Source organism: Olea europaea, chromosome 21 (genome assembly GCF_002742605.1).
Source record: "Olea europaea var. sylvestris chromosome 21, O_europaea_v1, whole genome shotgun sequence".
Classification (NCBI taxonomy): Eukaryota; Viridiplantae; Streptophyta; class Magnoliopsida; order Lamiales; family Oleaceae; genus Olea; species Olea europaea.
Genome location: NC_036257.1, coordinates 5,989,545 through 6,010,667, shown reverse-complemented (window position 1 = coordinate 6,010,667; position 21,123 = coordinate 5,989,545). Strand labels below are relative to the sequence as shown.

General features: G+C 31.7%; 1 protein-coding gene and 1 pseudogene across 2 annotated transcripts; both read left to right on the top strand.

Annotated features, from left to right (window-relative positions):
• The first annotated feature begins 922 nt into the window (after window positions 1-922).
• Window positions 923-7,834, top strand: LOC111370468 (CBL-interacting serine/threonine-protein kinase 23-like). 2 transcript variants are annotated; one of them, XM_022992181.1, is made up of 15 exons: window positions 923-1,784; window positions 2,264-2,326; window positions 2,461-2,532; window positions 2,622-2,729; window positions 2,853-2,933; window positions 3,421-3,474; window positions 3,565-3,690; window positions 4,179-4,268; window positions 4,485-4,604; window positions 4,719-4,844; window positions 4,933-5,049; window positions 5,234-5,290; window positions 5,381-5,455; window positions 5,691-5,772; window positions 7,599-7,834. In XM_022992181.1, exons 1-15 carry the CDS (start codon window positions 1,584-1,586, stop codon window positions 7,619-7,621), a joined length of 1,395 nt encoding a protein of 464 aa, XP_022847949.1. In that variant the 5' UTR covers window positions 923-1,583; the 3' UTR covers window positions 7,622-7,834. The 2 variants fall into 2 exon arrangements, with proteins under 2 accessions (XP_022847949.1, XP_022847950.1); XM_022992182.1 differs by lacking the exon at window positions 923-1,784 and having other exon boundaries at window positions 2,258-2,326; window positions 2,461-2,512.
• A 464-nt stretch (window positions 7,835-8,298) lies between these two features.
• On the top strand, window positions 8,299-9,447 carry LOC111370045 (annotated as a pseudogene).
• Window positions 9,448-21,123: the final 11,676 nt, after the last annotated feature.

Here is a 21,123-nt window from a genome sequence, read left to right as displayed (position 1 = left end):
GTGTAATTTTGAAATGATTAATATTATCACGTCAGTGAATTCGTTGAATTTTATAATCGTGAGTTATTGAGTGTGAATGAGATACCGATTTAACCCTTGTTTAAGCCACATTATTTTCCTTAGAATGCATTTTTGAATAGTGTATTGATGGAAAATGTGTGGTTAAAAAATAAAGAAAATTTTTGGATTTACGTATAATATTATTTTATTGAAAAATGTATGGTTGAAATGATGTTAAATCATTGTTTAATGATATATTTTTTTGAAAAAATGTGGATCAAACATGGCCTTAATAAATTTGCTGACCAAAAACTTTGGAAGTTTAATGGCCAATGGGATAAAGCTTTGATAAGTTTGTTGATAATTCGAATTTTTTTTAAAGTTTAATGGCCAAATGGATAAATATTTGATAAGTTCGATGACCATCCGAACATCTTTAAAGATTTATTGTTCAACAGAATATATTGTGTAAAATTTCAATGATCATTTGAATTTTTAACTGTAAGTTATGTCACTGACTCACTGTAGTGGACTGCTTTGCAAAGCGTTTTATCTAATTTCTGTTTATCTTCTTTTAAAAAAATTCTTTGATTTTTACATTTATTTTCAATGACACTTTCATAGAGTAAGATATTTTGCATGTAATTTTTTTTAAAAAAATCCTATTTTTTAAAAATACATATTTTAAAATTACTATTTAAATTTTTTTTTTTTTTAAAATAATGACCAGGGCCTAGTATGTACCCATGTGCCACCTACTGAGAAGATTCGTGTGCAAACAAAATTTCTTGGTTTCAACTGTAGGATCCAAAAAGGCCAGATGGATATTTACACCTTACCGCTCGTGTGGTCACCTGCCCCAGTTGGCCACTCTCCTCGTATTATCGAAACCTTTATCATCGTGGCATATTTTTACAAATTACAAGCTCCATTCCCTCTTTGATTAATCTTTAATTATTATTAAACAAATCATATAAAATTGCAAGTCTACAACCCATAAACATTACCAATCCCATTAATCTCGCCTATCTTCAGGTTTCTCTCTTTCATAAATCTTGAATCCAATCTCATTAACCTTGATAATCCGACACATCCCCGACCCCTCCAAAAGAGTATGTAAATCATTAATCAAAATCCCATACTTAGCCGGACCCCATAGTTTTTTTGGTGTCTTAATTATTATTAATGGCATCTCTGTTATTTTCTTCTGTTTCAAGAAGTTTTTGTGTTTTCTTCTTTGGTAGTAGGGTTGAATACTTTAAAACTGCTTGATCTGAAAAATTTTTCTAGGTTTTTTTATTCTATACTTGCAATTTTCTGAGGGAAAAAAAAGAAGGAAAGATGAATGTGTCGAAGTCTCGGGTGTGGCAGCCTTGCAAAAAGAAGAGGCTTTAGAATCTAGGAAACCAGAAATTATTGAAAAGAAACCTTTTTTATCTAGAGAGAAAGAGGGAGGGAAAAGAAACAGGAAAAAAAATGGATGGGATTTGTATCGGAAAATCGGCGTAGTCCACGAGAATAACCAGTGTTGATTGAATCGGTACACACAGAGATATACAAGGAGAGAGATACGGTGCTTGGGCATGGCGATGTCATCGAGATTAAGCGGCGGTAGCAGTGGCGGAAGTGGGAGGACGCGCGTAGGGAGGTACGAACTGGGTAGGACGCTGGGCGAAGGGTCATTTGCAAAAGTGAAGTTTGCAAGGAATGTTGAGACAAATGAGAATGTGGCCATCAAGATTCTCGATAAAGAAAAAGTTCTTAAGCACAAGATGATTGGCCAGGTACTGTTGGATTAATAATTTTCTTGTTTCTATATCACTTTCAGCTTCTTCTTTTTTCATGGGTTTTACTTTAGATTGTGTTTATTTACTGAAGAAGTTTCCGTTGACTTTTCAATTTTATGCACTGATGTTTTTTTTCTTACCATTTTATTGATCTGTCGTGTAGAATGATTACTATTGGTATCTGATTAATGTTTATCAGGGTGTTCTTACTAAAACAAACAGAAAAATGAAATGTTTTTCATGATTTTCTATGTTCGCAATCGCTTATATAATGCATCAAATGGTTTCCTCAAACATTGAAACAAATTTGAGTGGATGATTAAAATTTATTTTATAGATTGAGCTATCTTATATTGATGTACTCATGGATGATGCAGATAAGTGACTGTAAAATATCTTACAGCTGCTACATTATTTCCCCACCTTTGACATATTTAAAACATTTTTGATTGATCTTAATGTTGTTTAACTTGCAGATTAAGCGCGAAATCTCCACCATGAAATTAATCAGACACCCAAATGTCATCCGCATGTATGAGGTTGGAATTTAACTTGTTTAGCCAACTTCTCAGGAACAATTAGGCATATAGTGCCGGATGTTCCTGGAGATGTGGGTTTTGTATGTGTTTCTTGTATATTTAGTTTCATAACTGATGAATATGGCATAATCTAGGTTATGGCCAGCAAAACGAAGATATATATTGTTATGGAATTTGTTACTGGAGGTGAACTCTTTGACAAAATTGTAAGTTTATGATTGCTTTTGTCTTATGATTCCAGTATGATAATCTAATTAGGACAAACTGCAAACTTGGTATCACTTTTTGAGGCCAGGCTACTAAAGGCAGGCTGAAAGAAGATGAAGCAAGAAAATATTTTCAGCAGCTAATCAATGCAGTAGATTACTGTCACAGCAGAGGTGTTTACCACAGAGACCTGAAGGTCAGGATTTAACTATATTTTTAGTTGCTCGCTTAATTTTTTTTTAATCAAAATTTGGAATTGTTGTATTTTTGGGGACAACAAAAGACCGGTTTTAATTTCGTTTCTTTGCATGATTCATAGCCAGAGAATTTATTGTTGGATGCCAATGGAGTTCTTAAAGTTTCAGACTTTGGATTGAGTGCTCTACCTCAGCAAGTTCGGGTTAGTAGATGGTTCATTGTACCGCACAAAAAACTTGTCATTTTTTTGTAATCCACATTCTGTTTTTATTTCCTTGGCGCATAAGGGTATTTATACTTTTGTGTAGAACCAGTATGAGTTATTTTTTTGGTTCTATACATTTCATCATAGAACATAAAAGTAGGGAGAAAAACCAGAGTAAATAAAAAGGGACAAACTTGCATTGCAGCTTCTTTCCTTTCTTTTGAGAGTATTTGTGCTATTCGATTAGTGTCTAGAAAGGCTTGTGATTTTGACTATTGGTATTTGTCAAAAGCAATTTCGACAATGAATGCTCCTCCAAAAGTAAGTATACAGACCAAAAACTTGTAGCACATGACTAATCCTAATTAATAAGTAAGGGCACCTTTTTCTTGATCATAATCTTGTATTTTTCGAGATAGTAACATTAACATAACTAAAGATGCACAAGATTTTTCACACTCAGATTCTCAATTTGCTCGTGTAGGAAGATGGGTTACTTCACACAACATGTGGAACGCCAAATTATGTTGCTCCTGAGGTATATAATTAGCTTTTGATGCAAATCCTATAATTTATATTTTCTGAATAATTCTTCACGCTCAATCTTTTTGGTTTGCTTAATATCCAGGTGATCAACAATAAAGGTTATGATGGAGCTAAGGCAGATCTCTGGTCATGTGGTGTTATCCTTTTTGTCCTTATGGCTGGCTATCTGCCTTTTGAAGAATCAAACCTTATGGCATTATACAAAAAGGTAATTTACATGTCTTCATTTTCCAGTTCATCATCTGCGTAATAGTTTTACATGGATTTTCCACCAGGTTGGTGAAACATTGAGAGAATTATATTTCTATATATTATGTGCTTTTGAAGTGAATTGATTTTGTCTGATCTCTGAAGTCTTCATGTAAAATTTGTGAACCTAGCCAAAGATAATTGATGTTTTGCGGTTGACATAATAATTTTTTTTTCTGCTTCAACAAATTATATTGGTTCGAACCAAATAAAATGCAACAGTTACTTGAAAAGGCATTTTGTTATTTTTGTGTTGTAGCTGTGAAAGAAACTGAATAGATCGAAAGAAGGGGGGCATTCTAAGCCTATGTTGCTTTCTTGTTTTTCTAGTTTTTTTCTCTATGAAGTTTCTAGTTGCATGCGTCATTTTTTGTTAAGTATGCGACAATTTGCTGTTTGTGTTTTATGGAGTCAACCTAAATTGATCTTGCTTTCACATGATTGCAGATATTTAAGGCTGAATTTTCATGCCCTCCTTGGTTTTCCACCAGCGCAAAGAAATTGATCAAGAAAATCCTGGATCCCAATCCGTCTACAGTATGTTGACTTTTTTTGATCTTATCAATTATCATCTCTCTGCATTTTATATTTGTACCTGAAAAAAAATGGGGAAAGTGGAGAAAATGTTCAAAAACTTCTTTATTTTTTTAAGAAAATAATGTAGTGTCTCACAACCTATTTAGTAGATCTAGGTTGTTTATTGTCATGCCAATTACAACTTTTGAAGTCATGTATGATTGTCATGTGAAACAGCGGATTACAATTGCCGAGGTTCTTGAGAACGATTGGTTCAAGAAAGGATATCAGCCACCCGTTTTTCAACAAGAGGATGCTAGTCTTGATGACGTTAATGCTATTTTTAATGAGTCAACGGTTAGTATCCTTGTGATGCTCTCCTAATATAAATTTTGGAATGCTTTACTTATTATGCACCTCGGTTACTTATTTCAATGGAATATAAATTGGCTATTTTTTATTTGCATCCAGGATTCTCCTAACCTCGTTGTGGAAAGGCGGGAGGAGCGCTCCACCACACCAGTGACAATGAATGCCTTTGAGCTTATCTCCAAATCTCAGGGTCTCGACCTTGGTTCTCTCTTTGAAAAGCAAATGGTACGTTTTTTAGATTTGCCAGTGCAGTGATCAAATAACTCAATTTTGAGAATTTCAAGAGAATGCCTGACATTTTCTCTGATGATAGGGGCTCGTTAAAAGAGAAACAAGATTCACATCCAAATGTCCTGCAAATGAGATAATCTCAAAAATTGAGCAAGCTGCGGTGCCTCTGGGGTTTGATGTGAAGAAAAACAACTATAAGGCAAGCGACACACTTTTGGATAATTTCACCCTACATTTCTCTTAGTTGAGGCGGAATATTTTTGTAGGACAGTAGAACATAGCTTTTGTACCTTTCTCTATAGTGCATGTTTAGCAATTGCTTTTAATTCTTAAATTTTGAGCAACTTTTCCACTTGTGACTTCTTGAGGATCATCTTTCTCAGTTGAAACTTCATGGGGAGAAGACTGGGCGCAAGGGTCATCTGTCAATTGCAACAGAGGCATGTTGTATAAAGAAGCTTGTGAATTACTCGTCATACAACAGAAAAATATTTGGATATTGTGGGATTTTTAACTGATATTTATTGCAGATTTTTGAGGTGGCTCCTTCACTTCATATGGTCGAGCTTCGCAAAGCTGGAGGAGATACCTTAGAATTTCACAAGGTAATGAAGTTAAGATTTATGCTGATAGAAATAGCTCACCATCCAAAATGTGCCATCGTGGAAAAACAAGACTTATAGATATGTATTATGTTATGGAAGATAACCATTTGCTTGGAAAAGCTAGATTGCCATTTTTTTCATGAACGAAAAGATTGAATAATTTTGTCCATGTTTCTTGTTCGAAGAAGTATCAACTGTGTTTATGAGTTCAATTTTGACATTTCTCAATATGCAGTTTTACAAGAACCTCGCGACTGGGCTGAAAGATATTGTCTGGCAATCAGGTGATGAAGTGAAAGATAATGAAGTGAATAGTGGTATGTTACTGTAACTGAATTTTGCATGATATGCATTAGTTAGCAGGTTTTTGGTATTCAAGAATTCTTTGAATCAAGGGATGATCCCTAATTTTGATAACAATCAGAAAAGCATTCAGAAAATGAGTAATCGCACGTAGGTCTACAATGATTCACCCTTGTCATAAAATCTACCTGGCCACTGCAGGTTTTCACTATAATGAAAAATAAGAATACCAGTTCTTCTTCACCTCTCTTGCCCACACAAAAATGGTCCCCAAAAATTCTTTTTCATGTAGGAATATTTGGCCGATCAACGGTCGACAGGATAAGTCTACAGTATGATTAGGTTCTACATTATCCAACTAGAACGTCAAAGAATTATTTCCATGCCTATTGGCCCCTTGAGTTTGGTTTCTTGACTACAGCTTGCAGTATTGGCTTTTGATTGCTTTGCGTATCAAGACTCATATTTATGTGCATTGTGCACGCACTACAAGAATTTTGCACTTTCCCTACAAAATTCCAGGAGACATTGAGATTTGTAGTTTTAATTCACTTTTCCCCACAGATATGACATTTTGTAGGATATGATTTGCTTTAAAATTTTCGACAATGGGAAGATTTGTGTCCACAAAAATTTATATTTTTTTCTCGATAAAAAATTTTGATGGGTAAGATATATTTTTGCTGACAAAAAAATAAATAAATAAAAATAAAAATAAAAATTTGTAGGCCAATAATTAGTGGGAAAATTTTTCATTTTATTTATATTTTTAGTCCGTCCAAAATTTAAATTCGAATCGAAAGGATAATTGAAAAGAAAATTATTTCCACATTTTTTGACTTTCTTTCTCTTCTATTTTCCTTTCCTTTCATTTTATTTTCCTTCTATTTTCCCTTTTTTTTTTTTTCCTTCCAGGTTTTCTTTCTTTCCCACGCTTCTTTCTTCTTCTCCCTTTGCTTTTCTTCTACTCTATTACAACTTCCGTCACCATATTACCGTCCCGCCACCTTCAATCAGCCATCATTATTTGTTTTTTGGTAAAATATTTTGGATTCAATGTTATATTGATTGACATAATCTTTTTGTGTTTTTATATTATTTTGAATAAGGTTAAAAAATTTGTTACAATATAAATAAAAAATAAAATATATGAAAATAATTTAATTTTTCCCTACGAATTCTTTCATAATAATCTACAAATATGCTTTTCTCACAAAAAATTATTTGTAGAGAAAAATAGTTTTAATCCACAAAAAATATGTACCATGTTTTCACAAATATTTTCCGCACAAAAAAATTATTTTTAGGGAAAAATACAATTTAGCTCACAACATAATTTGTAGAGAAATGTTTCGTAGGCGAAATTAACTTTAGCGGATGAACAATTTTGTTGGGAGAAAATTTACGCGACAAATTATATTTGTCTCCAAAGGGTTTATAAGGAAAAATTGTAGCCCACAAATCCAATAATTTGTCGTCTTTTACCTATCCCCTTGATGTTTGTCCCACAAATATGCTTACAATTTTTTGTTTTTTGTCTGAAAAGATTTTTTTCCCACAAATAAGAACATTTCCCTACAAATAAATTTTGTAAGGGAAACATAAATTTCTTGTAGTGACGAGGATGGTATTTATATTATCTTGTTTGAAGATTATTGCAGGAATTTCAAACTTGTATTATTATTCTGTCTTTACGTCTTTTATACGAATTTGAATAGGAATAGTAATAGTTTCGCCTATGTTTACATTTTTTTCTCTTTTGCCTTGCCTTTTGGAATGACAAATTTGAAGGTATATCTATTGTGTCTTGAATTGTATAGTTCTGTTTCTTATTTCACAGGTGCGGGTGGAGTTTCATCTTGAATAGTCTTTCTTTCAAGATATGTGCGTGGATTTTCACCTTTTTTATGTAATAAGTTGTTATGACATGTATCTATATTGTTTCGGGAGTCTACGAGTTACTATTCTTGAATAGTTTGTCCTTTAAACCTTTGATATAACTTAAGAATATACTTCATATTACTTGTTATTAAGTTCCATACGGATCAAATAGTATTGAAAATTGTTGTTTGTATAGCATTTGTTTGATAGCTTTTTTCCAAGCTGTCTCACAAAGATGGGGTCCACGATTATCTTAATCATGGACCCCACCCACTTACATGTGTATGTGCTGTGAAAAAAGTGATAAAAATTGATGTACCTATAGCATCTTTCAATAGTATTTTAGGCTCTTTCTGAGTTGAACATATGTTTCTTCAATGCTCATGTTATATAAGAGTGTGGCTCGGGAATCAACTGTATTAGTTTCATAGTTATGTTTAAATCTAGTATGGCATTTATGGTTGTTTACTAAGCCCCTATTCGACAACCATTATTTTCGATTTTTTTCTGCATACTTATTTTCAACATACATTTATACAATAAAATATTTTGCATGTAAACTTAAATTTTTTTTCCTTATTTTTTAACTACACATTCTCGTAAAAATCATTGTTCAAAACATTATTTTTTTCAAAATAATAGTTGTCAATCAGGGGCTAAATGAGATTCGGACAAAGTTATTGTGTAATAAACACTGGCCTGGATGTTATATTTTTCGTAGAAGGGGACAAGCTAATTCTAATCTCATCCAATCCATGGAAATTCTGTCTCGAACAATAAATTCAAACCAATATGCCAGGTGTCATTTGTGAGAACCAAATAAAAGGCAAGAGGATGTGGCCATTGATCAAGAAAGCTCCACTCTTCCCTACAATCTCAACTCTACAGCGACGGAGCAGCCATGTCGACTGTAGCGCCACCATTTAGTTCTTCGCCATGCTTCTCTGCTCGAAAATCACCATATGGGGTCTCAGGTTCCAGATTAGAGTCCAATCTTTTAACAACTAATCCCAAGACACTGCTGGGCAAACATCCACTCTATACACCAACTCATTCTAAAATCTCCCTTCAATTCAAGGAGAAAATCCCGCGCCTCGAAATCATGGGCATCGACTCCGGTCGAGCACTGTCCCAAAACCCATTTCTCCACATTGCTTCATTGCATTCCATTCACAAAATCATCACCTTCCTCTAGTCCAAAGGCATCCATCAAAAGGATTTAGGCAGAATCTTTGGCATATGCCCACAAATTCTAACATCCGACATTAAAACAAATCTTAACCCAGTTTTCAATTTCCTATCCTATGATTTAAAAGTCCCTGACCAGAATTTTAGAAAGGTGATAAACAAATGTCCCAGACTGTTAATTTCTAGTGTAAGACACCAACTTAAACCTGCTTTTCAAAGATTAGGCTTCCAGGATTTGTATTCATTAGCTTATCAGGACCCCATTTTGTTAATTTTCAGTGTGGAGAAGACATTAATTCCTAAGCTGGATTATTTAGTATCCTTAGGATTTTCGAAAGATGTTGCTGTCGGAATGGTTTTAAAGTGTCCCGGATTGTTCACTTTCAGCATAGAGAACAATTTTAAGCCTAAATTCGAGTATTTTGACGAGGACTTGGCGGGTGAATTGGAGGAATTGAAGTAGTTTCCACAGTATTTTGCATTTAGTTTGGAGAAGAGGATAAAGCCCAGCCAAGGCGTATGGAGGTTTTACCATGTGGAATTGTGGTTAGTTTGCATTGACATCGAAGAGCACTGATGAGGAGTTCAGAGAGTTAAAAAAGGTTAAACCCCAATCTTGAGGGTTCCCACCACCCTGCCTTTGGAGTATCATAAAGGAAGTAAATCGCGGGATGTGCCATAGCAGACTAGGAAACAAGAGATTGCCCGTATACTGATACCCACAAAGAGTCCAATTCCATATCTCAGGGAATAGTACAGAGTTAATAACGCAAGGGGGTGGATAAGGGAGCTGAGTGACATCCCTTCCCATCTCCAATCATCTCAAAATCTTTCAACGAGTCGAACCGAATTATTCGAAATCGTGAATTGAATTGAGTAGTAAAAATGATTATTGATGAATTAGATGCTTTCGTGACAAGTTTAGCACGTTAAATAGAACAATTGATATAAAGTTTGTGTTTTTATTTATTAATTTTATAAAAATAAATGGCGGTGAAAATGGTAGAAGTTTACGACAGAAGAATGAGAAAGGAAAAACAATTTTTTTAACAATGTTTTTCTTATTATTATTATTTTTTTAAATATTAAAATAAGAACCTATTTGAACTTCATTTTCGAAAAATTAGAGTACGTCTGATTTGTTGTTTTCAATTTTCGGTTTTGCAAAATATTCAAAACTTGTTTAGTCTGTTATGGATAATTAGCACAAAACTCCTTACCTTTCAATGTTATTGCGCAAAAGATCCTTATCTTTCATTTTTTGGCACTTTTACTTTTACCTTCACATTTTATTACGAAAATCATCATTTTCATCATATTTCTCATGTAAAATGACAAATATACCCCATATTTAAATAAAAAAGAAAAGAAAAGTTAAAGAATAAATTGCAATCATATTCCTAATTTTTTTTTTTAAATGTTCAAATAAGTCCAAATAAATTATTAAAACGGTAATTAGCACAAAATGTCTCTACCTTTCATCATCATTGTGCAAAAATGTTCCTACCTTTCATTTTTGACATTTTCACCCTTATTTTTTATATTTCATAGCAAAAATCATTATTTTCATCCATTTTCTCAATTAAAAGCTGTAAAATGACAAATATACCCTCCTCTTTAAATAAACAAAAATAAAGAACAAATTACAACTATACTAACAAAATTTAAAACAAGAAAAATTAATAAATTTTAAATAAATAATTAAAAAAACTTACTTTATTTTTTAATTATTTATTCGAAATTTATCCTCCTCTTTAAATAAACAAAAATAAAGAACAAATTGCAACTATACTACCAAAATTTAAAACAAGAAAAATTAATAAATTTTAAATAAATAATTAAAAAAAATTAGTTTATTTTTTAATTATTTATTCGAAATTTATTTTTACTTTTTTTTACAGCTTTTAATTGAGAAAATGGATGAAAATAATAATTTTCGTAATGAAATATGAAATAAGGGTGAAAATGTCAACAAATGAAAGGTAGGAACGCTTTACATAATAATAATAATAATAATAATGAAAGGTTGGAAATTTTTGTGCTAATTACCATTTTAATAATTTATTTGGACTCATTTGCACTTTTTTTTTTAAAATATTTAGGATTATGATTGCAATTTATTCTTTAACCTTTCTTTTCATTTTTATTGTTTTATTTAAATAAGTATATTTGCCATTCTACACGAGAAATTTGATGAAAATGATTATATCCGTAATAAAATGTGAAGGTAAGAGTAAAAGTGCCAAAAAATAAAAGTTATGAACGTTTTGCACAATAATATTTAAAATATAAGAACGTTTTATGCTAATTACCCTTTTCGAAAAATACATTTTCGAAAATAAAGTTAAACTTATAACATAAAATTAAAACATCTTAGCGTTTTGCATGGTTTTAGTGAAAAATCTGAAAACGCTCAAACTACGACAAACAAACGTTTAAATAAAAATTTACTTAAATAAAATTATAATTATAATTTTTGAAAAACAAAAAATATAAAATTCTAGAATTTAAAATTAAAAATTAAAAATACACAATTTTGATAAATTCTAAAATATAAAAAACTTAAAATTTGGAAAAAAAAATAGAGTATAAAATTATAAAAAATTATTACAAAAACAGAAAATTGAAAAAATGGAACTATAAACATTCTTAAAAAATAAAAAATATAAAAGTAAAAATTGTTTAAGCTCTTGGTGACTATTTACACATAAGCCGTAAAAAAGAATTTAAATAAATATAAATATAAATATTCTCAATTCACATCATTTTTGTTTTTATTTCCTATATTTTGTTGAATTGATTTATTATTTATTTTACTTTTGTAATAAAAAAATTGTAAAATTAACCAACTTTAAAGTGTATTTTGTTTGATATTATATTAATATAAAATTATTTTCTTTTACTAAAAAAAAAATTTATGGAATAAAATATCAAAAATAATTTTTCCAAAGTTCAAAACAAACATGTTTCTAATTTTTTGTTTTGAGAAACAGTTTTTTGAAAGTTAGGGGGTCCTAAAATATGGCGTCCTTTGGGATTTCTATTTGATTCTATCGAAAGGCCAATGAATTAGAATTTTCATATAGGTCTAGGTCATTTCAAGGCAAGCGAATCATTCATCATGAAGAGGATAAGTTTCAAGAGAATGATCCATGACAAACCAAACACATTATTCTTTTTGGTTGTAATATATGTACATAATAATTTATAGGAAAAATTGTAGCAACGGTCCCTAACCTTTTTGTTTTTTGTAGATTTTACCATAACCTTCATTTTGTACCAGTGAAGGTCCCTAACCTTTTATAAATATGCACCTGAGGTCAATTTGGACGGAAACCGTCCAAAAGACTGTTAGTTGACTGAGAAATTTCCTTGAACTATTTGCTACCACGACAATTTTATTGGATGTTGATACATTTATGGACGGTGTTTTGGATGGTTTTATTGGGTATTGATTCCTTAATTTTCCTAGTCAACTAATAGTGTTTTGGACTGTTTACATCCAAATGGACCTCAGGTGCATATTTATTAAAGGTTAGGAACCTCCGCAGGCACAAAATGAAGGTTAGGGTAAAGTTTATAAAAAATAAAAAGGTTAGAGACCGCTACTGCAATTTTTCCTAATTTATATAATGGTTATATATACATAATGTGGTGAGATAAAATTGAATCAAAATTTCTTTAACCAAATAAAAAAAGAAAAATTCTCCACTTCCTTTTTGGCAAAACATCTATATGTAAACTATTATTAATAAAAACGAATAATGTTATATGTATATAATAGAGTTTCATAATGATTTATATATAGATAATGTGTAAAAAACAGTGGAGAGGTTTTTTTATTTGGTTTAAGAAATTTTGACCCGATCTTATCTCACTACATCATGTGTATGTAAATTATTACGTAAACTATTATATAAATGTAGCATGGTTGTACTAAAATAGACTTTTAAATAGAAAATTGAAAAGAAACTCAAAATTGAATCCAAACCAAATGGATCCTTAGATTTTGTAATAGAGATGTTTTTGGAGAAGGTGCCATTAAAAAGTAGGGAAAATTTAGTTTACGTGTAAAATTATTTTATTAAAAGGTGCGTGGTTAAAAATAATTTTTTTGTCCCATTACTTTCAAAATACATTTTTTATTCTCTTATTTTCAACCACACATTCTTCAGTAAATAATATTAAATGCAAATTTAACATTTTTCTTTAATTTTTAGCCCCACATTCTTCATGAATATACTATTTCAAAATGCATTTTGGACAAAAAATGGGGCCTAAATAGAAATTTTTGAGTTTGGAGCTCTAACAGGGGACTTAGTTGTACTTGGTTGTACAAGTCCTTGTTTGGTGGTGATTAAAATCATATTTTTAATAGATTTGATAAAAGTTAATGAAATGTATGGTTGAAAAGTTATGGGTCCATTGAAGAATGTGTGGCTAAATAAACAATTTTTAATTTAGATATAATATTATTTTATTAAGAATTTGTGGTTAAAAAGAAAATAACAAAAAATATCTTTTGAATAGATTAAAATCAAAATTTTAATAAATTTTAATAAAAATTAATAAAATTGTTAAGTTAAAAAAATTTCCCTCGCTCTCTCTCCCTCTCTCTAAAAATTTTGAGTTAAATGTTTCATTTACTATTGAACTTTGCACCGTGTCACGATTTAGTCACCGAATTTCATTAATTGTTCCATTGATCACTGAACTTTGCTCCGTTCAACTCTATCACTCACTCGATGAAAACTATTAATAGATGTTCTAATGTGGCGGACGAAAAAATAATGTGGCCAATTAATTGCTTCCAAGTAGTAAGTAATCTGCCAACTCAGTTTCCATGTTAGCAAAGTCGCATCCAAACACGGTTTAACACGACTTTACAAAATCATAACCCAATTAGCCTGAAGTCTCTCCTCTCAAATCAATTGCTCCCATTTGCGAAGAAACCTAAAAGTGCATGAACTAAGGGCATCTTCAATGTGAACCCCAAATCATCAAATTGCACCATTTTTTGGTGCAAAGATGTTTCAATGCAACACTATACTTTGCACCATTTTGGTGCAAAATGGTGCAAAGTGGTGAAAGTCTATTTTGCCCTTTTCTTCTCCTTTTTCAAATAATTGATGAAAGGTAGCTATATCATTTGTGCTATATATTTTTTAATATAATGAATTATTATTATTATTTGCATTTAAAATAAATTTTAAATGTAAGAAATAATAATTAATTAATTAATTAAAATAAGAAAATTTTAAAATATAAAAGACACGATTATTTATTAATGTTAACACGAAATATATTAAACAACGACATACATACGATAATTTAGTTTTATTTAAACAAAATCATACATTTATGAATTCCGAAAATTGAATTGCAAAAATTTTACGACTTCGTAATATCGTAATATCCAAATTCAAAATGCATTGTGCTATTTTTCTAACGGCCAGATTTAATATTTTCGTTGTTGTAGTGTTTTTTTTTATCAATTGTACTATATTTTTTATATTTATTAATGAATTTAATCTTTTCTGTAATTTAACGTAATTATTTATTTAGTAATTTATGTATTTATAAAATAATTAAATAAATAATATTTCAAGTAAATAAATTATAAAGAATAAAAAAGGAAGAAAATGGTTAAACACTACTGATTTGGTGTAACTTTTGTAATCATTGGAGATGAATTTTAATTTGGTGTAAAATTTGGTACAAAATTTAGTGCAAAATGGTGCAAAATTTGGTGCAACGCTAGCCTAAAGGCCACTCCAACCCTTCCACCATTTCCACCAAATTTCACCATTTTTCACCAAAAACACCACTTCAACCCAACACCAAATTTAGCACCATTTTGCACCAAATGTGATAAAAGTCCATTTTTCCCTTTTTCCATGTATGACCAAGTTGATATGAAGAGTATTTGTGTCATTTTACATCATATAATTAAGTAGTCAATTATTATTATCATCATCATCATCATTTGTAATAAATTTTAATCGCATAATCAATAATAATGAATGAATTAATTAATTAAAATAAAGGTACTCAAAAAGTTTTAAAATGCAAACATACATGATTAACGTTGAAGACGAAAATCTACGTTTCCAACAATTCCTTGCTCGCCATAGATAAATCAAGGATAAAGATACTTACATTGCATTTCGAAATGCATTAATTAAACATTTGTTGGATGAATATATAAATTCAGATAATTAAATTATGACACTAGGTCGACTTTGCCATACCATAATTTCAAGATTCGAAATATACTACTTTGTTTTCAATAACATGATTTCATATTTTCTTAGTTGTGATATTTTTATTAATTGTACTAAAATTTTAAAATATATTAAATAATTTCATATTTTCGTAAATGAAACGTAATTATGTATGCAATAATTTAGGTAGCAGTAAATCGAATAAATAAATATTTTTTTAGCTATATAAATTGTCACTAAATATTGTTCATTTGGTACAACTTTTGGTGTAATGAATTGGAGATGATTTTTAATTTGGTGCAAAATTTGATTCAAAATGGTGCAAAATTTGGTGCAGGTTGAAGATGGGTCAGAACCTCCAAGATCCCTCAAACCCAACATCCTAAACTCATTTCTTCCAAATCTCACACGAAGTCTCTGTATTATGAAAATCCTTTCAATTCATTTGGTAATTCTCATCGTGTACACCGCGGTATCCCATATCAGGTCGTCTAATTTTTGTGAGCTTCAAATTCATCTACCTCAAGATGAAAAGGTAATTTTTGTTCCCGCTTCTTGTAAAATTGTTTTTATGGTAGCACACGAGTTGATTTTTGAATGAAAAATTGGTTCTGTTTGTAACTCATTTTATTTTTGGCGTGAATCTTCTCCTTGCCGATCAATGGTCAAGAAGATTTTACCATTACACTATTTTCTAGTCATTAATGGAGGAAAAATATGTTTACACGATTCCTCTTCACAATCCAATTCACACTCATTTTTAAGCTGTAATTTTATTATTTCAAAACTAATGATTTGATTATTTAGCTAATGGACTGTTCGTGAGAAAATTGAAATAGGAAGAAACGGTTTTTTTTTTTTTTTTTTTTTTGGGGTGAAAATTGGAGTAACTTTATGAAATTTTTCTCCTGTTTGTCATTTGATTTTGACAATGCATGCTACATAAATGCTAACTGCGCTTTTTGTATTGAGTGGGGGTATGCTGCAGTGGTGGCAATGGGCCAAGTCGCACAGTTCAGCTCGTCCTCGTGGCGAGCTGAGCTTGGGCTCGGCTCATTGATTTTGGGCGAGCTCAGCTCCACCCACAAGCTCATGGACTGAGCAAAGCTTTGGCTCGTGAGCTCGTCTTTTTTTTTTTTAAATAGAGAAAAACACAAATAATGTAATAAAAACACTTCTAAAAAAAATAAAAAGTGTTAAAAAATACAAATAATTTAATGAAAATATTTTTTTATTTTTTATTTATATCATATTGTAATACTTTTTATAAAGTATAAAATATTTACATAATGAAGACGAATTATTTTTTGAAATACATTTACAAAAAATATATTTTTTTATTTCTTTTTAAAGTAGAGAAAATGTAAACCCTCCTCCTTTATTCGGACTTGGGACCGGCTACATTAATTTTAAGTAGGCGGAGTTAAAAATTGTACACGAACAACTTGTTGTAACGTATACAATTTTTTAAAGAAAATTAAATTTAACGATTAAAAAAAAGAAAATTTTGATTAATATAATTAAATCAAATATCACTTACCTAACGACATACAATTTCAGCGTATTTATCTTGTAGTCGAAAATGAACGTCCTGTCAATTCTTCATGCACATTAACGCTTCCAAAACATCTTCTTTCAGTAAGCTCCTGACATCGGTCAAAACTTTTTTACCTGCATTAAAAGCAGACTCCGAAACAACAATGCTAACCAGAGGTATCAGCAGATCTTTCGCAATTGCAGAAACAATTGGCCAACGTGTTTCATACTTTCGCCCGAATTCAATTACTTCTTCTGAACTTTTTTAATTGTTCTGTCTGTTGACATATTATGATTGAAGTAATTAATTAATTCGGCAGACATCAAATGTATTAATGCCTTGAAATAAATTCATTATTTCGAGATCATCTTCTTCAATTTCAGTCGAAGGAGTAGGTGCAGAGTGTACTCAACTAACATTCGCACTCATTCTTTCCGCATATAAATTATACATTCCCCATAATGTTAACTCTAAATTCTTATAGGTGATAAGTGTATCAAGTGTTAAATCTTTATTGATTTGATCAAATACGTATTTAGTTCTCGAAATATTATATTGGGGTTCCATTGCGCATGCTAAAAGAAATAACATAAGCAGTTCTTCCCAATATTTTCTAAACTTTAATTCCATAGCAATTATAATTTCACTAAAAGTATGATCATTTTTATATTTATGGAATGTTCTTGCAATTATATGAAGGCGTTCAAGCACCATACAACTTATGAGATAATAAACGTCGGATAAGATATTTTTGGTCTCATAAAAAGATGTCAAAAATTGTTTAACTTTCAAAACTAAACTTAATCGGATTCATTTAACATACCATCGTCATCACTTCTAACGTGTCTATTGTTATAAAAGTCAGTTATTAAATTTCAAAACCTTCACATGACTTTAATAGCAAGTAAGTAGAGTTCCATTTATGGTCTATGTCGCTAACAAATGTTTTAGCAATCATCACCCCTAGTTCGGCATAAAAATCTTCAAATGTTTGTTTTCTACTAGGAGAAATCGTAATATATACTAATGCATTCCTAATCCTTTGAAATTCATCATTTATATGTTTTAAGTCATTTTGCACAATTAAATTCAAGACATGACACACACAACGAATATGAAACAGATACCCACCAAAATCAAGTTGAAGTGTCTTACACAATTTATCGACGACTACCTTATTCACACTAGCATTATCAAAAGTAAAAGACCAAATTTTAGTCTCGCAATTATATTATCTAACAATACTGATAACAACATTATATATATTATTAGCATTGTGAAGAAACTCAATAATTCTAAAAGTAATAATTTTCTTATGCATGCACCAAAGTGAGTCTTTATAGTATGCGGTTGCAATTATATATGTTCTTTTATTAACCCATTCACATATATCAGAATTTAAAGATATAATACCCCCATATTGTTGCAAATCCATAATTAATTGTTATTTTGAATTATTGAAATATTGTATTGTATCAGCACGAAGAGTGTTTCGACTTACCCCAACGTACCTTGTTTGCAGATATTCTTTACGAACGAGATGAAGTGTTGGTTGTCTGCAATAGCCAGAGGCAACTCAGTGGCGGCAACAAATTTCACCATTCCGGTTCGAGTATTGTCCTCCGAATACACCTATGTGGATAGGGGTGAAGTCGTAAAATCGGCACCTGGACTGTCAAATTGCAATTGTGTTTGACCAGTTGGAAGAAGTCCATGTCTGGCCGCACATGCTTTGTAGTGGTGGTTGAAATGAGTGGTGCCAATTCCTTTTTGCCCTGCCAATCTTTGTTGGCAGTATTTACATACTGCTTTAAATTTTGCAAGGCCATCGACGACTTTTTTCGTTGAAATCAACTTAAAGTTCCAAAAATTTTGTTAGTTTTTTGTCCTTTCGCTTTCCCCTCGCATCTAGGATATTTAATATTGCATCTTCGTCCTCATGTTCCGTCTCGGGAACGTTAATATCATCCAAATAAATTGGATTGTGGCTTCCCTGACTGTGAATGTGAAGATCTTCAAGTATGGGTACCTCACTTAGACCGACAAATTCATTTGAAAATTGACTTTGTGGCGTCCTAGGCGATTCGCCATGATGTGGCCCACATCTTGTATCGGATAAGCTCTCAACAAATGAGCGTTGGTCCATTTGTTTGATTGTTTATGATGAAATCCAAATATAATAACTAGAAAAATATAAATGTTGTAAGATTATGAGAATTGAGAAGTGGATGAATTGAAATTGTAACTAATAAACTGTAAAAATTAAATCGATATTGTATATTTTGCAGTACAAGAGAGTAAAAACTTGATAATTGATATAATAAAAGAGAGCTGAGACTTGAGAGAGTTGAAGTAGTGATTAGGTAATTGATATGAAAAAAGGGAAGGGGGGAGTTAAGGGGTATTTATAGTGGAAGGGGAAAAAATTTATAAAAAATATTTCAGTGACCAAAACGGTCACAAACCACGAGCTGAGCGGCTCACTCGTGGGTCCGAGCTACCCATGAGCCCTATTTCGACGAGTCGAGCGGTCGAGCCGACGAGTGGCTCAGCCCTTTTGACATCCCTAGATATGCATTACCAATGTGCTCAGGATAACTATGTGTCTGCTAATTGATGTGTGGATGAGCGGCAAGCATAAATGTTAACAGCAAATTTTGTTTTAAGTGGTAATTTTATTGTTCATGGCTGCAATAGCAGGTTTCCATGGTAGGGAAGTGTTGGAATTGGTTCAGAAAATAACCGAAAATTGGTTAAGTGTAAAACTGTTTAAATGAAAAGGTGTGACTTCGTGTCAATTTCGATCAAATATTCGAACTTGATCCAATGGTCAAATTACAAAAATAAATAGACTAACTTATTCTACTCTTCGAGTAGATCATCGTGGTATATTTGAAATCTTGAAACCAATTCCGGATAAATGAAAAATTGCGGTCCAAAGTTGGAAGAAATGAAGTGTTACAACTTTTCGAAAGAATGCAGGTTTTGGCCCACAATAATTCATTTGTACCCTTTCTACATCTATAAATAGGACGCTATGGACGTGGTTTTAAACACATCATTGCATTAAGCATCCATTCTTCTCTTGCAATTCATCTTTCTCTCATTTTCATAATATTCCTCTGTAGAGGGAAAATTTCGTCGAAGTTTCGCCGTTCTTGTGGTTTGAAGTGCTGCTACCATGAGTGTGTATCCGTTGTATCTTGTGAGACATTTCTTATTCAACCGTGAGCACCGTAGCAAGACAATTTGTTTTAAGGAAAGAGTTATACTCGCATCGAATTTCTTTTTCTACTTCTTCTTATTTCATTTTGGTTTTGTGTGGTCGTTTTAGTCATATACTTTGTGTCCTTACATTGTGTTATAATTACGCTCTTGCGGGCTGGAACTTTTGCTTACAATAATAGTGTTTTGACTACGCTCCTGTGGATTGAAATTTTGTTTATTTATAACATATACAATTGTTACACCGCTAAAGTAAATACCCAAAACAACAAACCTAAGACAAACCTTGTACGTCCGCGGTTGTTGTTTTAAACACTCTATTTTGAAATAATCTTCATGCATTTTTCATTATTCTCGTTGTTATTACACTGATATTCTATTTGTGTAATAGAAATGACTTCTCTTGAGGCTAATACAAGTCAAACCAGAATGGAAAATTTGGTCCCGTCTAGAGCAAATACTGTGGCTCCTCCAATGGTAATACAAATTCAAACTGCGTCAATCCCCTATGGAAAGAAATCAGAAAAGTTCAATGGCGTAGACTTTAAAAGATGGCAACAAAAGATGTTGTCTTATCTCACTACGCTAAATCTAGCTAAGTTTCTTAAGGAAACCGCTCATATCGTACAAGAAGGGGAAAACAATCGGGAGTCGATCATTCCTTTGGATGCATGGAAACACTCCGACTTTCTGTGCAAAAAATACATCCTTAATGGATTGGATAATACACTATATGGTGTGTATAGTTTGAAAGACTCGACTAAGAATCTATAGGATTCACTGGAAAAGAAGTACAAGACCAAGGATGCCAGAATCAAAAAGTTCATCGTTGGAAATTTTTTGGATTACAAAATGGTAGATTCAAAAATAGCGATCAACCAAGTGCAAGAGATCTAAGTCTTATTGCACGACATCCATGCCGAAAAAATGAAACTGATTGAGTCATTCCAAGTTGCGGCTATCATCGAGAAACTCCCTCCTTTGTAAAGAGATTTCAAAAGCTATCTCAAGCACAAACGTAAAGAGATGAACTTGGAAGAGTTGATCATCCAATTCAGGATTGAGGAAGACCAAGAAGAAGACTATTGTTCAGCTTGAAGCAAACTTCGTTGAAGCCGAGCCAAAGGTCAACAAGAAGCGGAAGATCTCTGGTGATGCACCGCGTAGAGATAACTCCAAGAAGGCCAAAAAGTTTAAAAAAAACTGCTATAATTGTGGGAAGGTCGGACATTGTTCAGGCGAATGTCGAAAATAAAAGAAAAATGCACAAGCCCACATGGTCGAGAAGAACACCCTATCCGAAGGCATAC